The sequence below is a fragment of the Meriones unguiculatus genome, chromosome X (genome assembly GCF_030254825.1).
Source record: "Meriones unguiculatus strain TT.TT164.6M chromosome X, Bangor_MerUng_6.1, whole genome shotgun sequence".
Lineage (NCBI taxonomy): Eukaryota > Metazoa > Chordata > Mammalia > Rodentia > Muridae > Meriones > Meriones unguiculatus.
In genome coordinates this window covers 124,400,757-124,422,235 of record NC_083369.1, presented here as the reverse complement: position 1 = coordinate 124,422,235, position 21,479 = coordinate 124,400,757, and the positions used below count along the sequence as shown (strand labels likewise).

General features: G+C 38.0%; 1 protein-coding gene across 6 annotated transcripts in view; it reads right to left on the bottom strand.

Moving 5' to 3' along the window:
* The window catches only part of Enox2 (ecto-NOX disulfide-thiol exchanger 2), a 319,919-nt gene that overhangs the window by 83,502 nt on the left and 214,938 nt on the right, over nt 1-21,479 (bottom strand). For all 6 annotated transcript variants that reach the window (XM_060374476.1, XM_060374478.1, XM_060374480.1 and 3 more), the window contains one exon: nt 3,600-3,734. In XM_060374476.1, coding sequence (XP_060230459.1) covers nt 3,600-3,734 — 135 coding nt within the window. The remainder of the gene's footprint in view (nt 1-3,599; nt 3,735-21,479) is intronic.

Below are 21,479 nucleotides of genomic sequence, written 5' to 3'. Positions count from 1 at the left end.
CCTGGGGGCGGGGCGGTGCAGCCTTACCAGGCCACTCCTGATGAGACCTGATAAGCTAGGGTCGGATGGAAGGGGAGGAGGTCCTTCCCTATTAGGGAACTAGGGAAAGGGCATAGGGGGAGAAAAGGGAGGGTGGATGGGACTCGGAGGAGATGAGGGAGGGGGCTACAGTGGAATACAAAGTGAATAAATTGTAATAAATACATAAGTAAAATTAAATTATAAAAAGAAAAAAATAGTGTATTTTTTGTCATGACACTTCCATACATGTTTATAGGTGCAGTGATTGTATTCACACATTTTATGTATACCTTTTCCCTCTCATTGGTCCCCTTTCTAGAGGGTTGGGTGAAAACTATAGAGGTTAAAACAAAAACTGCACAAAAATGACAGATACCCTGTCTCCTAGATTCTGACAACTAATAAGGTAGGTAGCACTGGAGTAGAGTGCTTGTGTGGTGTGAATGTGAAATACCCTTCAAAGGTCCATTTGGTGTCACTGTTTTGGAAAGGTCTGAAACCTTTAGGACTGACTGCAGATACAATGAGACCAGCTAGTTCATCTGTTTCATGGTGGCATGCATTCCCTGTCATGATAGACTATATCCCTTCTTAGAATGTGGGCCCAAATAGATCTTTCCTCTGTTAAGTTGCTCCTGGTCAGGATTTGCCCAGGGCAACTATAAAAGTAACTAATACAGTGCTAAATTTCCATTTCTAAGGCAATGTCCACCAATCATGAATGGAGCAGGCAACAGCACAATCAGATGCTTACTATTCCATTCCGCTACCACTACTCGGTGTTTCCTCAGGGAAAAATTTCAGCCCCACATTCATTATTTGTCATTGCTATTAAGAATATGAATGAACCACAATTTGACTGTTTCATTGTGAGCTACACAAAATTAGTCAAGATTCTCTACAAGGAATACATATGAAATTATAGATGAGGATTTATTAGATTGGCTTACACAACTGAAGATTGGGTGACACTATGACCCTGTGTATGTCTGAAAGCCAGAAAATTCTATAACTATTCAATGAAAGAAACTATAAGCTGTAGAAAAAGGGGGGGGGGGGAATCAATGATGTAGTCACAGCCCAAGACTGAAGAAGCCTGAAAGATTCTTAGGGAACACGGGTTAAAAGCCCATATTATAAGGCTAAAGTGGTGGGGCTATGATGTATTTGGGCAACAGTACGATATACACTCCCTCGGGAAGAGTGAATTTGCACCTGCTGGCTGGGTTTTTATTTTCCTTCTTTTATTTCATCTGGCCTCCAGCCTACTGGATGGTGCTGACCACATTTATTATGAGGCTTTCTTCCTCAGTTGTTCTCCTATGTGTCAAACTTTATGTTTGTTTGTTTTTTGTGAGCGCCACCACAGACATATCCAGTGGTGTGCTTTGCTAATCTCTTGGACATTTCCCAATCCAACCCATGTTGAGATTTTGGCTTAACTGATCTTGTTCAAGTAAGTCTTGGGCAGAGCTTCAATGAGTTCATGTGTGGCATTGCCCTGTCATTTCTAGTAAAAATGTAGATATCCACTACTTTTGGCTCTTACAATCATCCTGCCCCTCTTCCATAATATTCCCTGAGCCTGGGGCTGGGTGTGATATAGAGGTGAGCACTCCATAGTTTCTTGTTCTCCACACACTGACCAGTTGTGGGTATCTCTGTTAATGGTTATCTACTACAAAAAGAAGTTTCTCTGGTCAAGAATAAGAGTTACACTAATCTATGAAAATGCACATAAGATCACAGGGTCATTTAATACTATATTCATTAAACAGATTAATTGAATTATGTTCTGCTTTAGGGCATGACCTAGCCAGTCAACAGTACAAGCTATGAGTTCAGTCTTTACAGAGTAGGCTTTAAATACCTAGTAAGGGGAACAATGGTTATTTCTGACATGAACTCAATGACTGGCTCTTTGACACCCCCCCCCAAGGGAGGAGAAGCAGCCTTGGTAGGCCACAGATTAGGACATTGCAGCCAGTCCTGAAGATACCTGATAAGCTAGGGTCAGATGGAAGGGGAGGAGGACCTCCCTTATCAGTGGACTTGGAAGGAGGCAGGGAGGGTGGGATTGGGAGGGAAAGAGGAAGGGGGCTGGGGCTGAGATACAAAGTGAATGACCTGTGATTAATACAAACATAAAATAAAATAAAATAAAATAATAAATACAATTGGAATATGGTTAGTTACTCCTATAACATAACTATTGTACTAGTAGACACAACTTACCACGTCATTTTTCATTATAGTTTGTACGGTTCACAGTGGGTAAGATTGTTGAGTATTTTCCTTCCCTGGTAGCATAAATAGAACCTCATGGCACTATGAAAGTTTTCAAGTATTGATAAAGCTTCTAGGTTGGTACCCATTCCTTATCCATATATTTTTTTTCTTGAATGATTTCTTTTGTACTTATTTTCCAGAATTTAACATAATACATCTCTTAATTTATTGCTAATATTGTCATCAATTCCATTATAAGCCATAATGATTTAAAATTCAGGCTGGATTTGTAAAACTGAAGAAAGACTTAATTATATGAACAAAACAGCACAACACTGTGGATCAATATGATCATGCCTGTGAATAACTTGAATATCTTGTGAAAATGCAGCATCTGTTTCAGTAGGTTTGGACAAGGCTTCATATTTTGGGGATTATACAAAAACACATTTTGAGCAGCAAGCATCTAGCTTGATTAGGTCTTGCATGCATTTATGCAGGCCACAATTAAATAAATCTAAGGAGATTAATGTTTAGGCTGTTTCAAAAGCCACCCCAGGCTCCCTGAGATGGTATTAATTTATTCTTACTAGCCAGGAAGCTGTTTACAAACCCCTTTATATATTATGATGTTTTCCTTCTGATATCATTTTTAAATTAACATTTAAACACACATATACACTCTTGCTATTTACTCATGCTATGGTACACATGTAGAAGTGAAGAGGACAACTTGCAAAGTTGGTTCTCTCTTTCCACCATGTGGGTTCTGGGAATCAAGCTCAAGCCATGACACTTTGGGGTAAAGTGTCTTTCATATTCTGAACTACTTTGCTAGTTCTTGACTTCATACTTAATAGAGATGGAGTTAGTTCACCATGGCCATTCATGTGTATGTGTGTGTACACATATGTTAACAGTATTATTCAATGTCAAAATTATTTTGGAGCCTATGCACCTACCACCTTCCTTCTTCTCCTTTAAGAATCTAGGATTTAAGATGAGTTTAAGTAAGCTCTCTTTCCATGCACATGTTTATTTGTAGCCTCAAAGAAATCTATAAAATTAGACCAGCCTTGTAATTACTTGCCAAAATTCACTTAGATTTTATTTCATTACATGTTCTGATATATTCTGTATAAGATATCCTCCTAAATTGCCCAAAGTGCCATCACTGGTGTACTAGTAACTACTGGCCATCCAGTCTATAAAGATAATATTACAAAAATGCTCACTCTAGGCAGAATCTAGAAAATGTCAACTTCAAAATAAGTTCTGTCATATCATTATACTTATTACCACATATTCAATAAAAAGAAGTAATTGTGAGGTAATTAAAAATAACATACCAGGTAAAATTGGTTGTCCAGCAATTCCCAGTGGAGCCATTCCAAGATTATTCATTGCTGTGGCCCATGCAGTTGGATCAGACACAGGCAGAGTCATTGCACTGGAATCTACATTCAGAGTTCTAGCATTTTCAGCTGAAATGAAAAGAAGGGCCAAATGATTTGTTGGGTTGAGGTTCCAGTATCTGGTTTAGTTATTAGAGTAAGCTTTGGAAAACACTTTATTAAAATGGTCAATGGACAAGTGGTGGGTAAGACCTCAATACAATGCTAGTTTCCTTACAAGGATTGAAACAATACAGCTTGAAATGGCAGGAAGTCATGAAATCGGGAAGCAATTTACCAGATGGCATTTCAACATAATTCCTTTTTAGCTCCCTACCCCATTTCTACCTAATACAAATGTACACATCAAAGGAGTTTGGAATAACTAAGAAGTTTCTTATTCTTTTTGTCTAATAATATATTATTACTTCAGCATATCCCATGCAAACTTGTCAGGGATGCAAACCACCACCAACAACAACTGCAACAACAGCAACAAACAACAATCAAAAGGCTTCTGTAGTTGACAATAAATTGTGAAAAAATATACTCCTGGTAAAAGTTTAGGTCCTTGCAGTAGTACAATTGAAAGAGATAAGCTATCCATCAGATAATAAAATATTCTATGGGTTAGGGAAAACCCAATGAAAAAGCAGACAGTAGACCCTATCTGAGATAAACTAGGGTCAGATGGAAGGGGAGGAGGACCTCCCCTATCTGTGGACTTAGAGAGGGGCTGGGAAGAGATGAGGAGGGAGGATTGGGAAGGAATGAGAAGGGGGCTACAGTTGGGATCCAAAGTAAATAACCTGTAATTAATATAAAAAAATAAAAATTATAAAAAAAAGATTCCCTGCACTCTGCCCAAAGTTTGGCTATGAGTCTCACCACCTGCTTTAATATCCTGCTGAGTAGTGTCTTTCAGAGGCTCTCTGTGGTAGGCTCCTGACCTGTTCCCTGTCTTATTCTTCTTCCGATGTCCATCCTGTTTGACTTTCTGAATAAGGATTGATCATCTTACCTAGGGCCTTCCTTCTTGCTTAGCTTCTTTAGGTGTACAGATTTTACTGATAATTCAACCAAGGACCATGCATGCATATAACCTAGAACCCCTGCACAGATGTACCCCATGGCAACATATTGTCCCAGTGGGTTCCCTAGTAAGGGGAACAGGGGCTTTCTCTGACATGAACTCAGTGGCTAGCGCTTTGATCACCTCCCCCTGATGGGGGAGTAGCCTTACCAGGCCACAGAATAAGAAAATGAAGCCAGTCCTGATGAGAACTGACAAGCTAGGGTCAGAAGGAAGGGGAGGAGGACTGCTCCTATCAGTGGATGGGGGAGGGGCAAGGGAGGAGAAAAGGGAGGAAGAGTGGGATTGTTAGGGGACGAGGGAAGGGGCTACAACTAGGATACAAAATGAATAAATTATAATTAATAAATCAGGAGCTCTATAAGGAGGGCAACAGAATAAAAAAATCTGGGTATAGGGGTCTTTTCTGAGACTGATACTCCAAACAAGGACCATGCATGGAGATAACCTAGAACCCCTGCACAGAATTAGACCATGGCAGCTCAGAGTCCAAGAGGATACCCCAGTAATAGGAACAGGGACAGTCTCTGACATGAACTCATGGGCTGGCTCTTTGTTCACTTCCACCTGAGGGGGGAGCAGTCTTACCAGTCCACAGAAAACGATGATGAAGCCAGTCCTGATGAGACCTGATAGATTAGGGTCAGAAGGGAGGGGAGGATGACCTCCCCTATTATTGGATGGGGGAGAGGCATAGGAGAAGAGGGAGAAAGGGTGGGATTAGAAGGCTTTGGGGAAGGGGGCTACATCTGGGATGGAAAGTGAATAAACTGTAATTAATAAAAATTAAAAAAGAAAAAAAACAAAAAATAAATAAAAAAGAAAAAAATGTTGCACATTCTAGGTGAAGAGACAGATGATGATGATGATGATAATTACTGTTAATACAGCACAACTTCAGCCTTTCACTACCACTAATTATTGTGTGCTTGCCATATGTCAACTAAAACAGCTGGCATGTGTCATTGTCATTTAACTTTCAGGACAAATCTATGGGGTGGATTTATATCTGCATTTAACAAATGAGAGGTTTTGAAAGGCTATCCCTATTACCCAAGGTTGTATAGGATGCATATATTTTAGTAACTATACTTTATTATCCCTAATAAAATAATTAAAAATGAATGAAATACTTGACTGGTATAGTCTAGATTACTGAAGTTCAAGGAATAAAGTGATTCTGTGGCCTGAACAGGTAGAAATTACTTTATAGAGAACAGATGTTGAAAGAAAGGGGCAGAATTATATAGACTATATTTTGAGTGATGGCTAGTTATTAGGTAGTAAAGAAAAGAAAAGGATATTCTCAAAAAAGGGTGACATAAGCAAAGACACTAAAGTGGGTTACATAGACAAGGACATGTGCCGACTGAACAGTTGTGTGAGATTTGGTCAATAAGTTATCTGAGCTCAAAAGGGTTTTAATTTGGGAAATTTCCCCGACTGCTGAGAGCCTCCAGGTAAAAGAAAAATCACATAGTCGACTATTTCTACTACCTCCCAATATGAACATCTGCTAATTAGACCCCTGAAGGCAACTCTGCTCTAAGAGTAGCTTGTTTATGTCCATCATGTCATTCCAAGCTGGCAACATCGGGCATGGTCCTTGGCTGTGTTATTTATACTTGTGCTATTTTAGGCCTGGTGAGAACAAGCAAATGTTCAAAGACATTAGTTTTGAAATTCTGTTTTTAAAATTTTCATTCTTTTATGGTGAATCCTCCAACAATACCCACGCCCACACATATACAGAGAAGAGAGGAAGGGGGAGAGAGAGGAAGGGAGCCATAAGTATTCCACACTACACTCTGAACTGCTGACTGTCCCACTTGTAGTCTAGTGTGCACATCCATTTTTAGTGCTCTCTCATGAAGGCACAGCTCAAGGCCAAATATAGCTTGTCTGTAAATATCAGTAAGAAAACAAATATATAACATTAACTATCCTCTGGGTCCAGAGTTTACAGAGGCAATAAATAGATCCAGATGGATTTCCAATTTCCAAGTAGCAAGTGTTTAGGGGATCTCTGACTAGAAATTGTAGAATGCCAACTGAAATCATTTTCAAGGGTTATCTCAAATACCACGTTAACTGTGAAGCCACCTCACTGGAATTAATTATTCCTTCCTATATGTTGTCATTACATTTTTTTCTTGTGTGTGATTTTTAATATGCTTATTCTCAAAGTCTTCCCCCATCCTTTTTTTTTTTTTTTTTTTTTGCCTGTCTTGCTATACAGCATTTTCTATTCTAGTGACCAGGAATACCGGGATGAAGAAAATTTGTGTATTGCTCTGGAAGAGCTTTCAATATAGTTTGAGGGACAGATAAACAATCAAAAATCAATAATTGTAATAAACCATACAATAAAACTTGAGTAAAGTGCTACTGAACTCCAGAAGAATAATGAAAGCTACAGAAATAGGATTAGGTATATGTATTTGGGGATGGGAAGGGTAGATAAGATGAGTTGCCAGAGACGCCTTCACTGAAAAAGAATCATTTCAATGGGTCCTTAAGGAAGGCTATGATTTTCTTCCAGATAATGAATGGAAGATCAGGTTAAAGGTATACAAGAATAAAAAAAAAAAAAAAAAACAACCGAATATTCACCACCAATGGTCTTGAGTTAGAGTTCTTGGCTATATATTTGCAGCTATTTTAGTTCAGAGGTGGGGTTTTAGGCAGCTTTTTAATAACTTTTCTAGACAGAGCCTGACTATGTAGCCATGGTGGTTTGGAAATGACAGAAATTTGTCTGTGTCTGACTTGTAAGTGCTGGGCTTAAAGGTGTGTGCCACCCTTAGCATAGGCATCTTTTCACTTTACTTTATTTACTTTTTTATTGGTTTTTGAGACAGGGTTTCTCTGTGTAGGCTTGGCTGTCCTGGACTCACTTTGTTGACCAGGCTGGCCTCCAACTCACAGTGCTTAAAGACATTTTTAAATATCTAATTCTTAGTACTATGTGTAGCATAAAGTAGCAATTCAAGATATATTGGAATACATGAAAAGAAAAATTGTTTTGACTTTCATATATAGGCAATGCATGCAATGACATTCATTGATATTCAATATCAGAATGATGAACTGTTTTAATATAGAGACACCATTATTGCTAAGCCAATTTTCAATAGCAACTAAAAATATGTAGGAATTTATTTAGAGTTACAACCAACTAATAATTTGATCTGGTCTTACTAATTATAATCATGCTCTTATATCAACACAATCATTTTTAATTTTTTTCTTTATTATTATTATTTATTACCATTTATTCACTTTATATCCTGGCTGTAGATCCACCCTCCCTCCGTCTTCACCCCCTATGTCCCTCCCCTAGTCCATTGATAGTGGAGGTCCTCCTTTCCTAGTATCTGACCCTAGCCTATCATGTCTCATCAGAACTGGCTGCAATGTCTTCCTCTGTGGCCTGGTAAGGCTTCTCCCCCCTCCGGGGAATGTGATCAAAGAGCCCACCACTGAGTTCATGCCAGAGACAGCCCCTGCTGCCCTTACTAGGGAACCCAGTTGGAGACTGACCTGCCATGGGCTACATCTGGACAGAGGGTCTAGGTCCTCTACATGCATGGTCCTTGGTTGATTCATCAGTTTCTGCAGGAACCCCTGGGCCCAAATATTTTGACTGTGTTGGTTTCCTTGTGGAGCTCCGGTCCCCTTGAGGTCTTTCTGTCTCCCTCTTCTTCCATAAGATTCCCTGTACCCTGCCCAAGTTTTGACATGAGTCTCAGCATCTGTTTCAATACCCTGCTGGGTAGAGTCTTTCAGAGACCTCTGGTGGAAGGTTCCTGTCCTGTTCCCTGTCTTCTCTTACTTCAGATATCTCCTGTTTGCCCTTCTGAATGATGATTAGAGGACTCTTCCCTAGAATCCTCCTTGTTGTTTAGCTTCTTGAGGACTATGGACTTTAGTATGTTTTTACCCTATATTATATGGCTAATATCCACTTATAAGTGAGTATATACCATGTATGTCTTTTTGCTTATGGGTTACCTCACTCAGGATGATCTTTTCTAGTTCCATCCATTTGTCTGCAAATTTGATGATTTCCTTGTTTTTAATCAGCACAATCATTTATATAAGCAAGATTTCAAAAGTTCTCATTCAAAGACAAATTCTAGGTGATGCTTTGCATCCCAACTGCCCAGGTTAATAGTTCACATTAACAAAATAATCAATGCTACATATATCTGTAGAACTATCACTAAGTGGTGGAAAATTTGAGCCTTAGTCTAATTCTCTTTCAAGCTTAGTTATGGATATCTAGCAATTTCTTTAAGTATCTCATCAAACTAATCTCACATCACAGAGGAGGATATTGCTCTGTTTCCTATAACTCCTATAATTACTAGCAGCAGTCACGAATACTCAGAAGGGGCTGGAGAGATGGTTCAGTGGTTCAGAGTGTTTGGCATGCAATTTTGATGACCAAAGTTGAGATTCCAGCACCTTTATAACATGCGGGTATACTATATATGCCTATAATTCCAGTTCTGAAGTAAGTGGAAAGGAGGGAATCATTGGTGCTTGCTAGATTCCTGTTGTTTGTATAAACATGTTTTTGTTTTGGTCCCAGGTGTGGGATGTGGGGCTGATTCAGATGGTCCACAGCAGCAGACTATTTGCCTCATGCAGGCTCTGAGAGGAGCTCCTTGCCAGCTTCAGATAGTTTAAATCTGAGGACTCTGGAGAGCGAATAAATGCTAGAGTGTAAAGAGTGTGAGAGCTACCAGACAGAGCAAGGCTGCTCCTGCTTCCCCCTTGTTGCTCCTGGTTGTTGTTTTGATACAAGAAGTTGGGAGATCTGAAAATGAGGATTGGACTGGTTCCAAGGGACCGATGACTCTAACTAGCAAGAAGCAGCTAAGGAAGAGAACTATGTCGACTTTCCCACTAATGCTTTCTCTCTCCTGCCTGGTGCTGGAAAGGATTGGGGCGCAGTAGCAAGAAAAAGGTAAAAGAAATGTAAATAAAAGTTTTAAAAACAAATGCCTACAGATTCCAGCCTACCTAAGGAAACTCAATCCCCAGGTTCCTGGAGAGACTCTGCCTCAAATCAATAGACAGAGAGTGATAGAAAAGGAACCAGGGTAGAAAATTATATAGGAAGATATACGGTAGAGAATAATAATACTAATAATACTAATAATAATAATAATAAAAGGACACACTCTTCTGGCTTCCATGCATGAGTTCAAGTACACACACACACTTACATACAAATGTGTACATACATACATGTATGCACACACACATACAGACACAATTTTTTTCAACTCAGGAGGTAAGTGCTACTGATACAAAATGCTCTTCAAAATACATTCCCTAGTCCTCTTACTTTGCAATGTAATAACTCCTTAAGAGATAAGAAGTTATAGAGCAGTTTCCCATAAGTGACTCTGATGAAATGGAATTGAAGTTATGGTACTTTGGAATAAGAGTGCATAACCACAAAAGGAATAAAAGCTTTGGAAGTGATTGTCCACTTTAACTTGATGTCACTCCAGAACTACCAAGTCAGTGCCTGTTTATGAACCACTGATTATCCCATTCTGTAAAAGTTATTTGGAAATGTCGATTACACATTCTGTCATATTGGAGTTCATGAGTATAAATGTCTCTTTTTTCCTTTGAAACAAATACAATACGTTGGTACCATCTCTCCAACTATATTAGTTTATTATGATAAAAACTTTCCTTTCCTGGAAATTTACTCTTTTCCAATTCTTTTTGTTGTTGTTGTTAAATAATAGCATTTATTTATTTTGTGGTTGTATGTGAGCAAGCATGTGCCATTCATTCACGGAGCTCAGAGAAGACTTGTGGGGGTTGTTCGGGGGACATAAACATCATTTACTTTTGTTAATTCTATCAATAAATCTACTTTAAAAAAAGTGAACTCTGTAAATGTATAATGTGGGGATTACCTGCATTGCCTATTCAACAGATCTAAATCTATCCAAATCTCTTTATACCATGTGGTCTTGGACTGTGTACTTAGTTCTCTAGTCATTTCTGCAGAAGGCAGATAATACAAAGTAGACCTCAGACCTCTGGACCATGCTAGCACTTACAAAAATGGTGAATAATGGAACAGAAACCACAACAGAACTACTAGGCTTACTATGTGCCAGGCATTGTTCTGACACTTTATATATGTACATTTAAAACTCAAAGCAACTCTATGAAATAAATTCTTTTCATTCTCATTTTATCAAAGAATTAAAAGAGGCCAGAGAGTGAGCTTTCAGTGGATCCAGAATACAAACTTAGATAATTCTGGCTCCATGACTGTGATCTTATCTATTATACTACACTAAATCAGGGTAGTCAATAAAGTTAGAGACGATTTGAGCTTGGACATATGGGTATTCCCAATGTCTTCTATTCTAGTGATTCTTACTTGGACCTAAGTTTTTCCTCGATGAAAATTTGACAGTGTCTGAAGACATTTTTGTTTGTACCATTTGGGAATAGGAAGTTGCTGCTGAGATTTGTTTAGTGAGTAACTGAAGGCCAGGGAAGGCAATAACTATATTTTGTGCCACATGGCAGTCCTCTAAAATAGAGAATTATCTGGCTCTAGATGTCCATTGTGTTTAGTTTGAGAGACTTTTCTTTAAGGCAACCACTTTTGTACCCATCAAAAATCTCTCTCCTCTCTCTCATGTACACACTCACATGATTTCATGCTATCTTGCATGTGTGGAGACCAGAGAACAACTTTTGCGAGTAAGATCTAGCTTTCCACCTTGTCCAGGCAGGGTCTTCTTATTTCTATAGTGGTACATGAGCATCTGGGCTAGTCATCTGTCTCTCCTTTACATTTTGTGGTAGATATACTAGATTCACAGATGTATGCCTCTGCATTTACCAACTTTGGGTGAGTTCCATGGACTGGATTTGGGATATTATTGAACCTGGTATGCTATGACTGCTTCTGTGGCTAGCGCTATTACCCAATAAGCCATCCCCATATTTCACAAGTGTGTGGACTCTTAATGAAGAGTGGCTCATAGTCCTGGTACCTATACAACCCAGAATCATCTATCACTTGTATAGCCAATCCCTTTTCTACAGTTTTGGACCTACTCTCTCATTCTACTGCTCAGTAAATACTAAGACTAATCTGTTTGGACTCCCAAGAATCTATTACTATCTTTGTCCACTTTTTCTATGCCTCATACACACACACACACAGACACACACACACACACACACACACACACACACACACATCATTCCTGTGGGGGTGGTAGGAAAGGCACTATGGGAGGCTGTTTAGAATGTGGTATGGGAAAGAGTACTAGGAATCCCTCTATGATGAAAGGAGCAAGAGAAAATTTAGAAAAATGTTTGTATAGAACAAAGAAAAAGAAAACCTCCATTTTTTGGCACATACATAGTACCTTGTGTATAACAGGCATGCAAAAATATTTTTTCTGATAGATTATAGTGTAAGGATAAAATTGTGTTTTCCAGCATTGAATAACATTGTGCTTTCTGTTCTTTCGTTTAATGGAAAGGAAACAGCAGAATAAATCATGTTTTCAGATTTCATTAAGCCTAAGGTTCAAGGTTTTATCTTCTGCTTAGTATTTATTGCTTATGAAGCAATATATTGTGCTCTACAAGTGTTATTTTGAGTCCTTGTTCATTTTCCTTGAAAATTAGCAATCCATCATTGTTTGTGAACAATGCACCAAAGCCCCAGGTACCCACTCTCCTGTTGCAGATGTCACCAGCAGTGAGGTCATAGCTTGCATCACAGTTATGCAGGCTGAAAGAGCAGATAATGAATTTTGTAAGACAAACTCTGAGACAGTGAAGACAGATAACACTTTTAGACAAGCAGGGGCTTTTACCTCCTTGTGAATATTATACGGATGGATCAAAGAGCCACTCAAGAAAATTGCAACATCACCACTTATTCTTATTAGAAAGAGATTGGAAAGAGAGGGGAATGAATGGAAGGGAGAGAAGGGGGAAAGAAAAAAAGGGGAGGGTAGAAAAGGATCTTAATGTTACTATATACAGTAAGTAGCCATTCTCACATAGGTTGTATATGTGAACAAAGGGTTGGGAGACAGGAACTTAATCCTTAAGACATACAGATAAGAAGTTTAGGGTAGGAGGTTCTTTCACAAACTAAACACCATCCTAGTAACTAACTGTTCTTGTATACAAGCAGGATAGACCTAGAGATTGTACTGGAGCAATTTTAAGGGCGTTAAAGGTTTAAATTAGTTCTATTAGACCTGCACAGAGTCAAGCCAGCCAAAATTTCAGCATGAATGGGGCAAGAGCTCAGGAAGTCTTACCCATAACTAAGGAGATATTGGCAGCTGATGGCTTCTGGGGGAGGGAGGATCAGTTTTCTTTAGAGATGCAGCCCCTGATATGATGTTCATGTATGTTACATCCATGAACATACTTGCAACAGTAACTGGACTCAGTGCATTAAGAAAAAAAGTACTGCATATAGTTGGGAGGTAGAAGTGTTGGGGTGATACTGAAGGAGTTGGAAAGGAGGTAATAGGGTGGACTTGAGTAAAACACATTGTGTATTTGGAAGCAAGTCCTCCAGTAAATATTAGAGTTGAGAGTGAGGTATTGGTAGTGAGAATGAAGTGAGAATTGGCTGACACCCATTCTGAAATTTACACTATATATCTTATATTTATGAAGGCAATATATTATAGTGGAAGCAATATACCTTACAGCCAGATAGATACAAACTTCTAACCATAATTCTAATATTTATTACTTGTGTGTCTTGACAGTTCAACAAACTTTTTGACTAGTTTATTCACCAATACCTGAATATATTGGTACCTATCTTTCAGGTACTAAGAACAATAATTGTCGTTTGGGTTTTTCTACCACATTTCATATGTGTATATGACTTATATGTATGTATATACATACGTTTTACATGTGTGGTATACATATATATGGATATGCAAACATGTATGTGTGTGTGGAGGGGGCCATGTTGATGCTAGAGTATGATATCAGGAATCATCCTCTATGGTTCTTTGACCTTATTCATTGAGGCAGTCTTTCAGTCAAACCCAGAACCTGATGATGTGAGTAATCTTGCTAGCCAGCTTGCCTTGTCTCCATCTTCTGAGCCTGGTATGACACGTGGGCCATAATGTTCACCATGCCCATGCAGCAGTTATATGGATTCTGTGGAGCTGAATTCTAGTATTCATGTTTATGAAGAATTTGTATTAATCACTGAGAATTTACCCAGCCCCAATGTGGTGGTATGAATAGCTATGGCCCCCAAAGACTTACTTGTTTGAATGTTTGTCTCATAGGGAGTGACACTATTAGGAGGTGTGGCCTTGTTGGAGTAGGTGTGCCTTGTTGCAGTAACAGTGTCCTTAGCACAAGCTAAGTCCAATGTGACACAGTCTCCTTCTGCTACCTACAGATAAAGATGTAGAACTCTCAGCTACTTCTCCAGTACTATATATGCCTGGATACATCCACGTTTCAATTCTGTCAATTTTACAGATAAGAAAAATAAAACACAAAGAAGTTGGGTAATTTCTTATGATACCACAGCTATAATTCCATAGTTAGAATTCCAGTTTGGGAAATTAATGGTTCCAGAGGGCACACTCTTAAATATTGAACTTTACACCATCAATAAGAATGCTGAGTCCAGGGTTTGACATAGATCAAGTATGCTATTCTGTTATATTTTATATTTCCTTTCCTTTTCCTTGGTGAGAAAGAAACCATCAGCTACCCTATGGCAATGTCTTCTTAGACACTTGTGATCTAGAATCAGAGGCTTCCCTTGTTGTTTCCAAGTGTATTTAAAGTCTCCCAGGTATACTGCTTGCTACTTGAAGTGAATGTGAATGTGACTAAGCTGCTGCTGGGACCCATCAAACTCCACTGTAGGATCCTTAGGAGGTTTTCTAGGCAACAGGTACAGAAGCACACCCTCTGGGCTTTTCTATATCACTTGACTTAACTTTCTGAGGTACAAGTGAACTAATACCATTTTTGGTCAGGTAGAGCAAATGTTTCACTGGGGTGCTCTAGTCTTGAGAAATGCATTGCCACATTTATTCAATATTTCTTCTATTTAGATAAAGAACCCCAAAAGTGAATAAATGTATTTCAAAAGAGGCTACTTTAACAGCTCCTTTACCAGCTTTCCTAGTTTATTAATAAGCTATCCACTCCATATTACAATTTTGAAAGAGACATGCTAAAATTATTATTGGGATATCAGTTCTTGCAGTTATTAGATTTAACTGGCGTCTTCATGTTTAACAAATCAGGTACTGAGCATATTCATTATGTTAACGGCGTAGCTGTCAGTAGTGGTGGCTAGAGTTATGGTAAGGGAGACAAGAAAAAGTAGGAGGATAAACTGAGTAACATTCTAAAGCTTTGTTGTCCATCATTTCCAAAGGCAGGTTGCATAAAAATCAACCCACTGCTATACCATTGGAAGTCTGGCAAACTCCCCTGAAAGAAAGAAAAGAACAGTCCTGTAGTTAAACCACAAAATGCTTTGCTTTATGACTGTTTCTGAAATCTTTCTGACATGTTCAAGTCAACTTCTTTGCCATAGATAGAATAACAAAGATAAACATAGTAGGACAAACTCCATATGGAATTAAGAAGGCTAGTCTGAACTCTACTCTGCCATGTACTTCTTGTGCATTAATCACACTTGTGTTCATGAAATAGCCTTGCCTTCCAATCATGTAATTCTGTTCACTTGGAGTGGAGCTCATTAGGAAGATTTCTAGGGTCCACTGCTGAAATTTTCATGTGGGTGATGAGGAATCTTCCTTGTGATCAAGTAGCCTACTGCAAATCTGAGAAACACAGAGCTTCTATTTCATCATTTAAGATTGACACAGATATCATCCCTCTGATGGGGCTGTGCTGAAAATAACACAGGTGGTTAATATCTGTTGGCCATAACTGAATCTATGCTTCTAACCCAAAAGTAGAATGATGAAAAAAATTGGGTCATTTTTTATTCTTCAAGTTGGTTAGTCTCTGATTATATTGCTGACTTGCTGGGTGAGGCAATGGTCAGCAATATAATATAATAAAACTATGAGGCCATGGTCTAGGTTAGGGAGGTGGGATCCTGGCCATAATAACTATAAACAAGTCAAGTGTTAAATCCTAGTGATAATGGGAACTTTGGCTTGAGAACTAGTTGCCTCAGCAGGGTCATTCTCAAATATTAAGGGCAATTCTAAATATATATACAAACAGCCACAGGAGGCAGTAACAAATGGCAGGCTCTGTGTTGGGCCAGCAGCCCTGGCTCCTTAGGAACTTCTTTTTACCTCTTACTTCCATGAACAACAGAAACAGAATTTCTGAACTTTATTCCTATTTGAAAAATAATCTGAAACAATAGCCTTTACTATACAGATTTTCACATTACTCCTATCACCTTTCATGTTTCAAAATGACTCATTTTGTTTTTCTGAAAGCTCCTGTCTTTTCACCAGTTACCTGCATGCAGTTGACCAGAGCAACTAGAAAACTCTTTTTTTTTTCAGAAAACCAGAAAATATTTTATTTACTATAACTTTTAAATATGGGGGTAATGAACTAAAGATAAAAGTTTAGGAAAGCTTCACAGGAACTTCTAGGTTCAATGGGGGGAAAAACCCTTTTAAGTATTGAAGTCCCAGATAATCCCTGCCCCCAAATAAATAAAAGAATTTATCATTATCTTGCACATTTATACTGCATGAGCTCCTTCCAAGCCACAAGGATAATTTCCAGAAAAGGAGGCAGAAAGAAGGCAAGAATTTAAGAGTCAGAGGTAGTGAATGAACAGAAGAAAACATATTTTCTGGAAATAGCAGGGCAGTGAACAGATAAACTCACAGCAGTCATGACAACTTACAGAAGTTTCATGTGAGCCTCATTATTTATTGCATATCAGCAAAAAGAAAATTAGTAATTTTTCTGTCTTTTCTAAATGTCTCTCATTCATGTCTTTACCAGAGTCTTTCGAGCTATGAGGAATTTCTTAAAGCACGTACTTTATTAGTGTGGGTAAACTTCATTTACTGTCAAATCAGTAGCGGGTTAACTTTCATTTTATTCAACAAACAGGCCTTAATTTTCATATTATTCTAAAACAATTATGTGTTTTTTTCTGCTCATTTTCAGTGACATTTCAATTTTTCGTCTTAATTTTTCATTGCTTAAAATGTATTATTATTTATGTACTATACATGGAAAACTCTTAACCCTGCATTGTTTGGCGTATCTTCAAATATCCTGACCAATTACTCAAGGAGAAACAACCATTCCGGGCTCTTGGGTATTTGCCTTCAGTAGCACGCAAGATTTTGATAGTAAGACCCTATTGCTGGAGGGTCTGCATAATTTAGGCACAGGCAAAAATCAAGGTGAAACTGACTAGAAAGCTTCCTCCCTGCTAAACAATTTTCATAGTACCATATGGTGCTATGTAGGCTGCTATAAGAAAAAAAAAAACAAAAAACAAAAACACTATGAATAACCTCACCCATTTTTAAACACTGTGATCTAAAATAACCAGCCTAGTGAAACCACCCAAGGTGCAACAGTGGCATGAATGTTATGGGGGTGTATAACCAACTGTTTTCTGACTGGATTTAAGAACCTCTTTTCAGGAAGAAACACATGTTTGGTAATATATATATATATATATATATATGACCAATAAGCCAAGGTTACAGAATTCTTAGACCCTAGGAATCAACCTACTGCTCCTATTTTGTTAAATGGACTTTGTATCAAATTGCCATCTAAACAATTATCTATATGTATACATTAGTTTAGCTCTCAGACTTCATCAATGAAGTTTCTTTGTGTATTGGACAATGATTAAATTGCAGAGAAAAAGTGCCAGTGAACAGCTCATCTAAAAATGAGATATCTATATCACACCTCCTCCCAAGGCTTAGACACCATTACAGAAAAGTGGGAAGAAAGATTATAAGAGCTAGAGGTCAGGGAGGGCTGGGTGATAGAGCACTTTCTGAATATGATAGTAAAACTACACTCAGGAGATCACAGCAGTTGTGACTGCCTGTCCAAAACAGGAACCAAATCAAGCCAGTCAACATTAGAACATGGAAAGGGGAGAAACTAAAGAGTTATTACCTCTACTTGGGAAGTTTTCTGATAGTTGAGAGCTTCTAGGGTAGGGAAAGTCAGTTTTATTTAGGAATGTGCTCCTCACAGGTTAATTATGATCCAGTGAATGGCCCCCATACCCATGTCTATATATTGGAAGTACAAATTATACACAGTAATCTATAAAATAAGAGGGTATAAAGTCAGGAGGGGATATGGGATTGAGGGGTCGATATGAGGGCAGTTAGAGGAAGGAGAGAGGAGTAAATATGGTCAAAATACTTTGTATGCATAATTATAAAAGAATTAATTTAAAATGTATAAGAACTTCCATCTCTCCATTCAGTATGACCACGACGGAAGAAAACTGAAACTATGACAGCAGTTAAGATCATTTTTTGGGTTAGAATTGAATTCTAATCCTTGCCTACTACTAATTAGCTGTGTAATGATTGGGAAGTGAAATGAAGTCTGTGTATTTTATTTCAGAAGTCTAAAATGAGGATGATAGTAATACTTTTACCATAGAGTGGTTGTGAAATTAAAAGAGAAAACAGGTAAAAGGTCTACTGTAGTATTTAGTGCAATATGTTTGTAGAATGAATGAGTAATTACTAATGTAGTGACAACTGTGAGCTATGCCTCTGACATATTATGAAAAATGAGTTTCAGCGGTGAGGAATATTGTGATTCCTACATGGAGAAGGGAGATGAGGATATCAGTATAGGAAGCAGTTATCAACAATCCTAGAAAATATATTTATAACAAAATAAGAGGATAGCTTTTCCTTAATATTGTCTTTATATGAAGAATACTGCCAGGAAGAACATCAAAATTAATTTAAATTTCCCTCATCCTGTTGATACATTTTATGTATTTAAATTCGTACAATAATACTATAATCAATAATAACTACTTACCACAGTAATATTATTATTATTGTGTGTGACATGTGTGGAGATTCACAGGTATGGATATCAGAGTACAACTTTGTAGAGTGGTTTTCTCTTCATATGGTTCTGGGGATAAAACTCATTTCATGGCCTGGTACAGCTAGTGCTATACATACTGAGCTGCCTCAGTAGTCTCAAATGATGCATCTTAGAAGATTTGTACTGCTTATCTTGAAAATACATATCCATGCTACTCTTATTTATACCCTAACCCCACCAGAACAATTTCCAAAGCTCATTTGCTTTTTATTCTTCTAGAAATATGGATGGCATTGGTAATCACACTTTCTTTTCTGATTTCCCCCATCTGCGATGACAGACTAGTAGAACCACTCACTGTCATATCTTAATTATTCTTGACAGTGCTTGGAAGATTGCTGGCAAAGAATGTTCTTTATTTCCAACTTTATAACAAAGACAAAGAGAGGTTAAGGGCATAACTGTGACCTCTGTGACAGCTGAGCAGCAGAAGGCCACTTTATCAACTGACTCTAGGAACAACTTGTATTCAAGTAGATTTTGCTGTCAGTTTATGATTCTGAGACAATATTACTAATTGTTCCTACCCGACGACTACTTTATATATGCCACATTTTGCCCCATTTAGTTCCATAGCTCTTCTGAATATTTTAATGCAGCAACAGTAGAAGCAAAGATGTTATTGACATTCTTTTTCATTCATTTTTAGTATAACTTAAATTTTCTTTCTGAGTGAGTCTCTAGGTCACAAGTGACATCCTCTTTAATCTATTTGTATGTGTGTTTAGTGACATTTATGAGTAGAAGTCATAAGGTATTTAAAAATACAAGGTATCTAATTTGGCAATGATCTCCAGAGCAAACCTTACAGGGATTGGTAGAGTAAATTTGATTTGAAAATGATTACAAAGGGTGAATTCCCTGTAAATAATGAATAGGAAAGAATATCAGTCTGGGAGTATTTGCTTATCCACTTATTTCCACATGGAAGAAAACCTATAATTTCTGACAGCCTACGCTTACATATTGTCTAGATTGGCGAGAGAGAAAGCAACCTAGCATGAAAATAAACACACAATCCCTCCCACCCATGTACTTCATTCTCAATCAAGTCCAAGACCAAGTAAAACCAAAAGTCTTTAGGTAACAACGTATATATCCATGGTTTCAGTTCAAGCATTCAACTTAAAATCCCCAAACCACTATGTAAAAGTTCTTATCTTTCACAAAAGCTAGAAGCTCATTGGGAGAAAGAAGGCAAAATGAAAGGCAAGACCATGGAAATATTTGAAGATTCCAGGAATTTTCTGGGAAAGGATAACCTCTATACATATCAGCAGTTCTGAGAAATAGACTGGCATGTTACAGGAGACACTGCCAGAGTAAACTGGTTAAGGTTATTATCAACATGCATCTCATTTTCAAGAACAGTAAAACTATTTCTGTATATCATATCCTATTGTTTTATTGACATACACTGCCTTTTAAAAATAATTAATTTATTTATTCATTTTACATCCTGACCACAGCCCACTTTGCTCCTCTCCTCTGGATTCCATCTTCCCTCCCTCTTCCACCTCCATTACTCATCAGAAAAGGAAGCCTCCCCCTACAAACCCAATCCAGCATATCAACTCTCATTAGTACTGAGCATGTCCTCTTTCCCTGTGGCTTGCCAAGGCTGCCCCACAATGGGGGAGTAATTAAAAGCAGACATCAGAGTCCATGTCAGAGAAAGTACCAGCTCCCCTTACTAGGGAACTTACATTATTCTGTTTTTATTTAATTTTCTTTTTGTTTCTATTCTTTGTACATGAATATACTTATTTAGATCATGTTCATTAATACTCTCTCCCCCAACTCCTTCCAGTGTCTCCTATATAATCTCCTCCTGACTTAAACCCACTGAGTACAATGGTGCTGACTACTATATTTTAATTAAAGACTGAATAGATATAAAAATTTAGAAGAAATATATAAACTATAAATACTGAGCTGAAAACTGTACCTATTTTTCAAGTTCACTACATGTCCATCCTTGCATCTCTCAAAGATCGCCACTGGTTTGGATTCTGGCGAGTCATTCATTGCTTATCTTCATAGTTTTACTGCATAACTCAACAGTATCACTTCAGAAATATTTTGTCTCAATTTCTAAAGGATTCATTATTTGTCAAGAGTTTATTACTTGTCTCAGTTAGCGTTTTTATAAAAACCATGACCAAAAGCAACGTGGGGAGGAATAGGTTTATTTCAGCTTACAGGTCCACATCACAGGAAGTTAGGGCAGGAGGTCAAGCAGGGCAGGGATCTGGAGGCAGGAACTCTAGCAGAAGCCATGGAGGAGAACTGCTTACTAGCATGGTCCTTATGACTTGCTGAGTTTGCTTACTTATAGAATCCAGGAAAACAAGCCAGGGGTGATACCATCTATAGTGAGTTGTGCCCTCCCACATCAACCATCAATCAAGAAAAATGCACTGCAGGCCAATTTAATGGGACATTTTTTTGCTTTTTTGTGTTTTTTTTTTTTTTTCAGGTGAGGTTCCAGCTTGACAAATGACTAGCCTGTGTCAAGTTAGCATAAAACTAGACAACACAGTGACTCTGTTCTCACTCTCTGCCTGTGTCTTCAATCTCCAACCCTTCTTTCT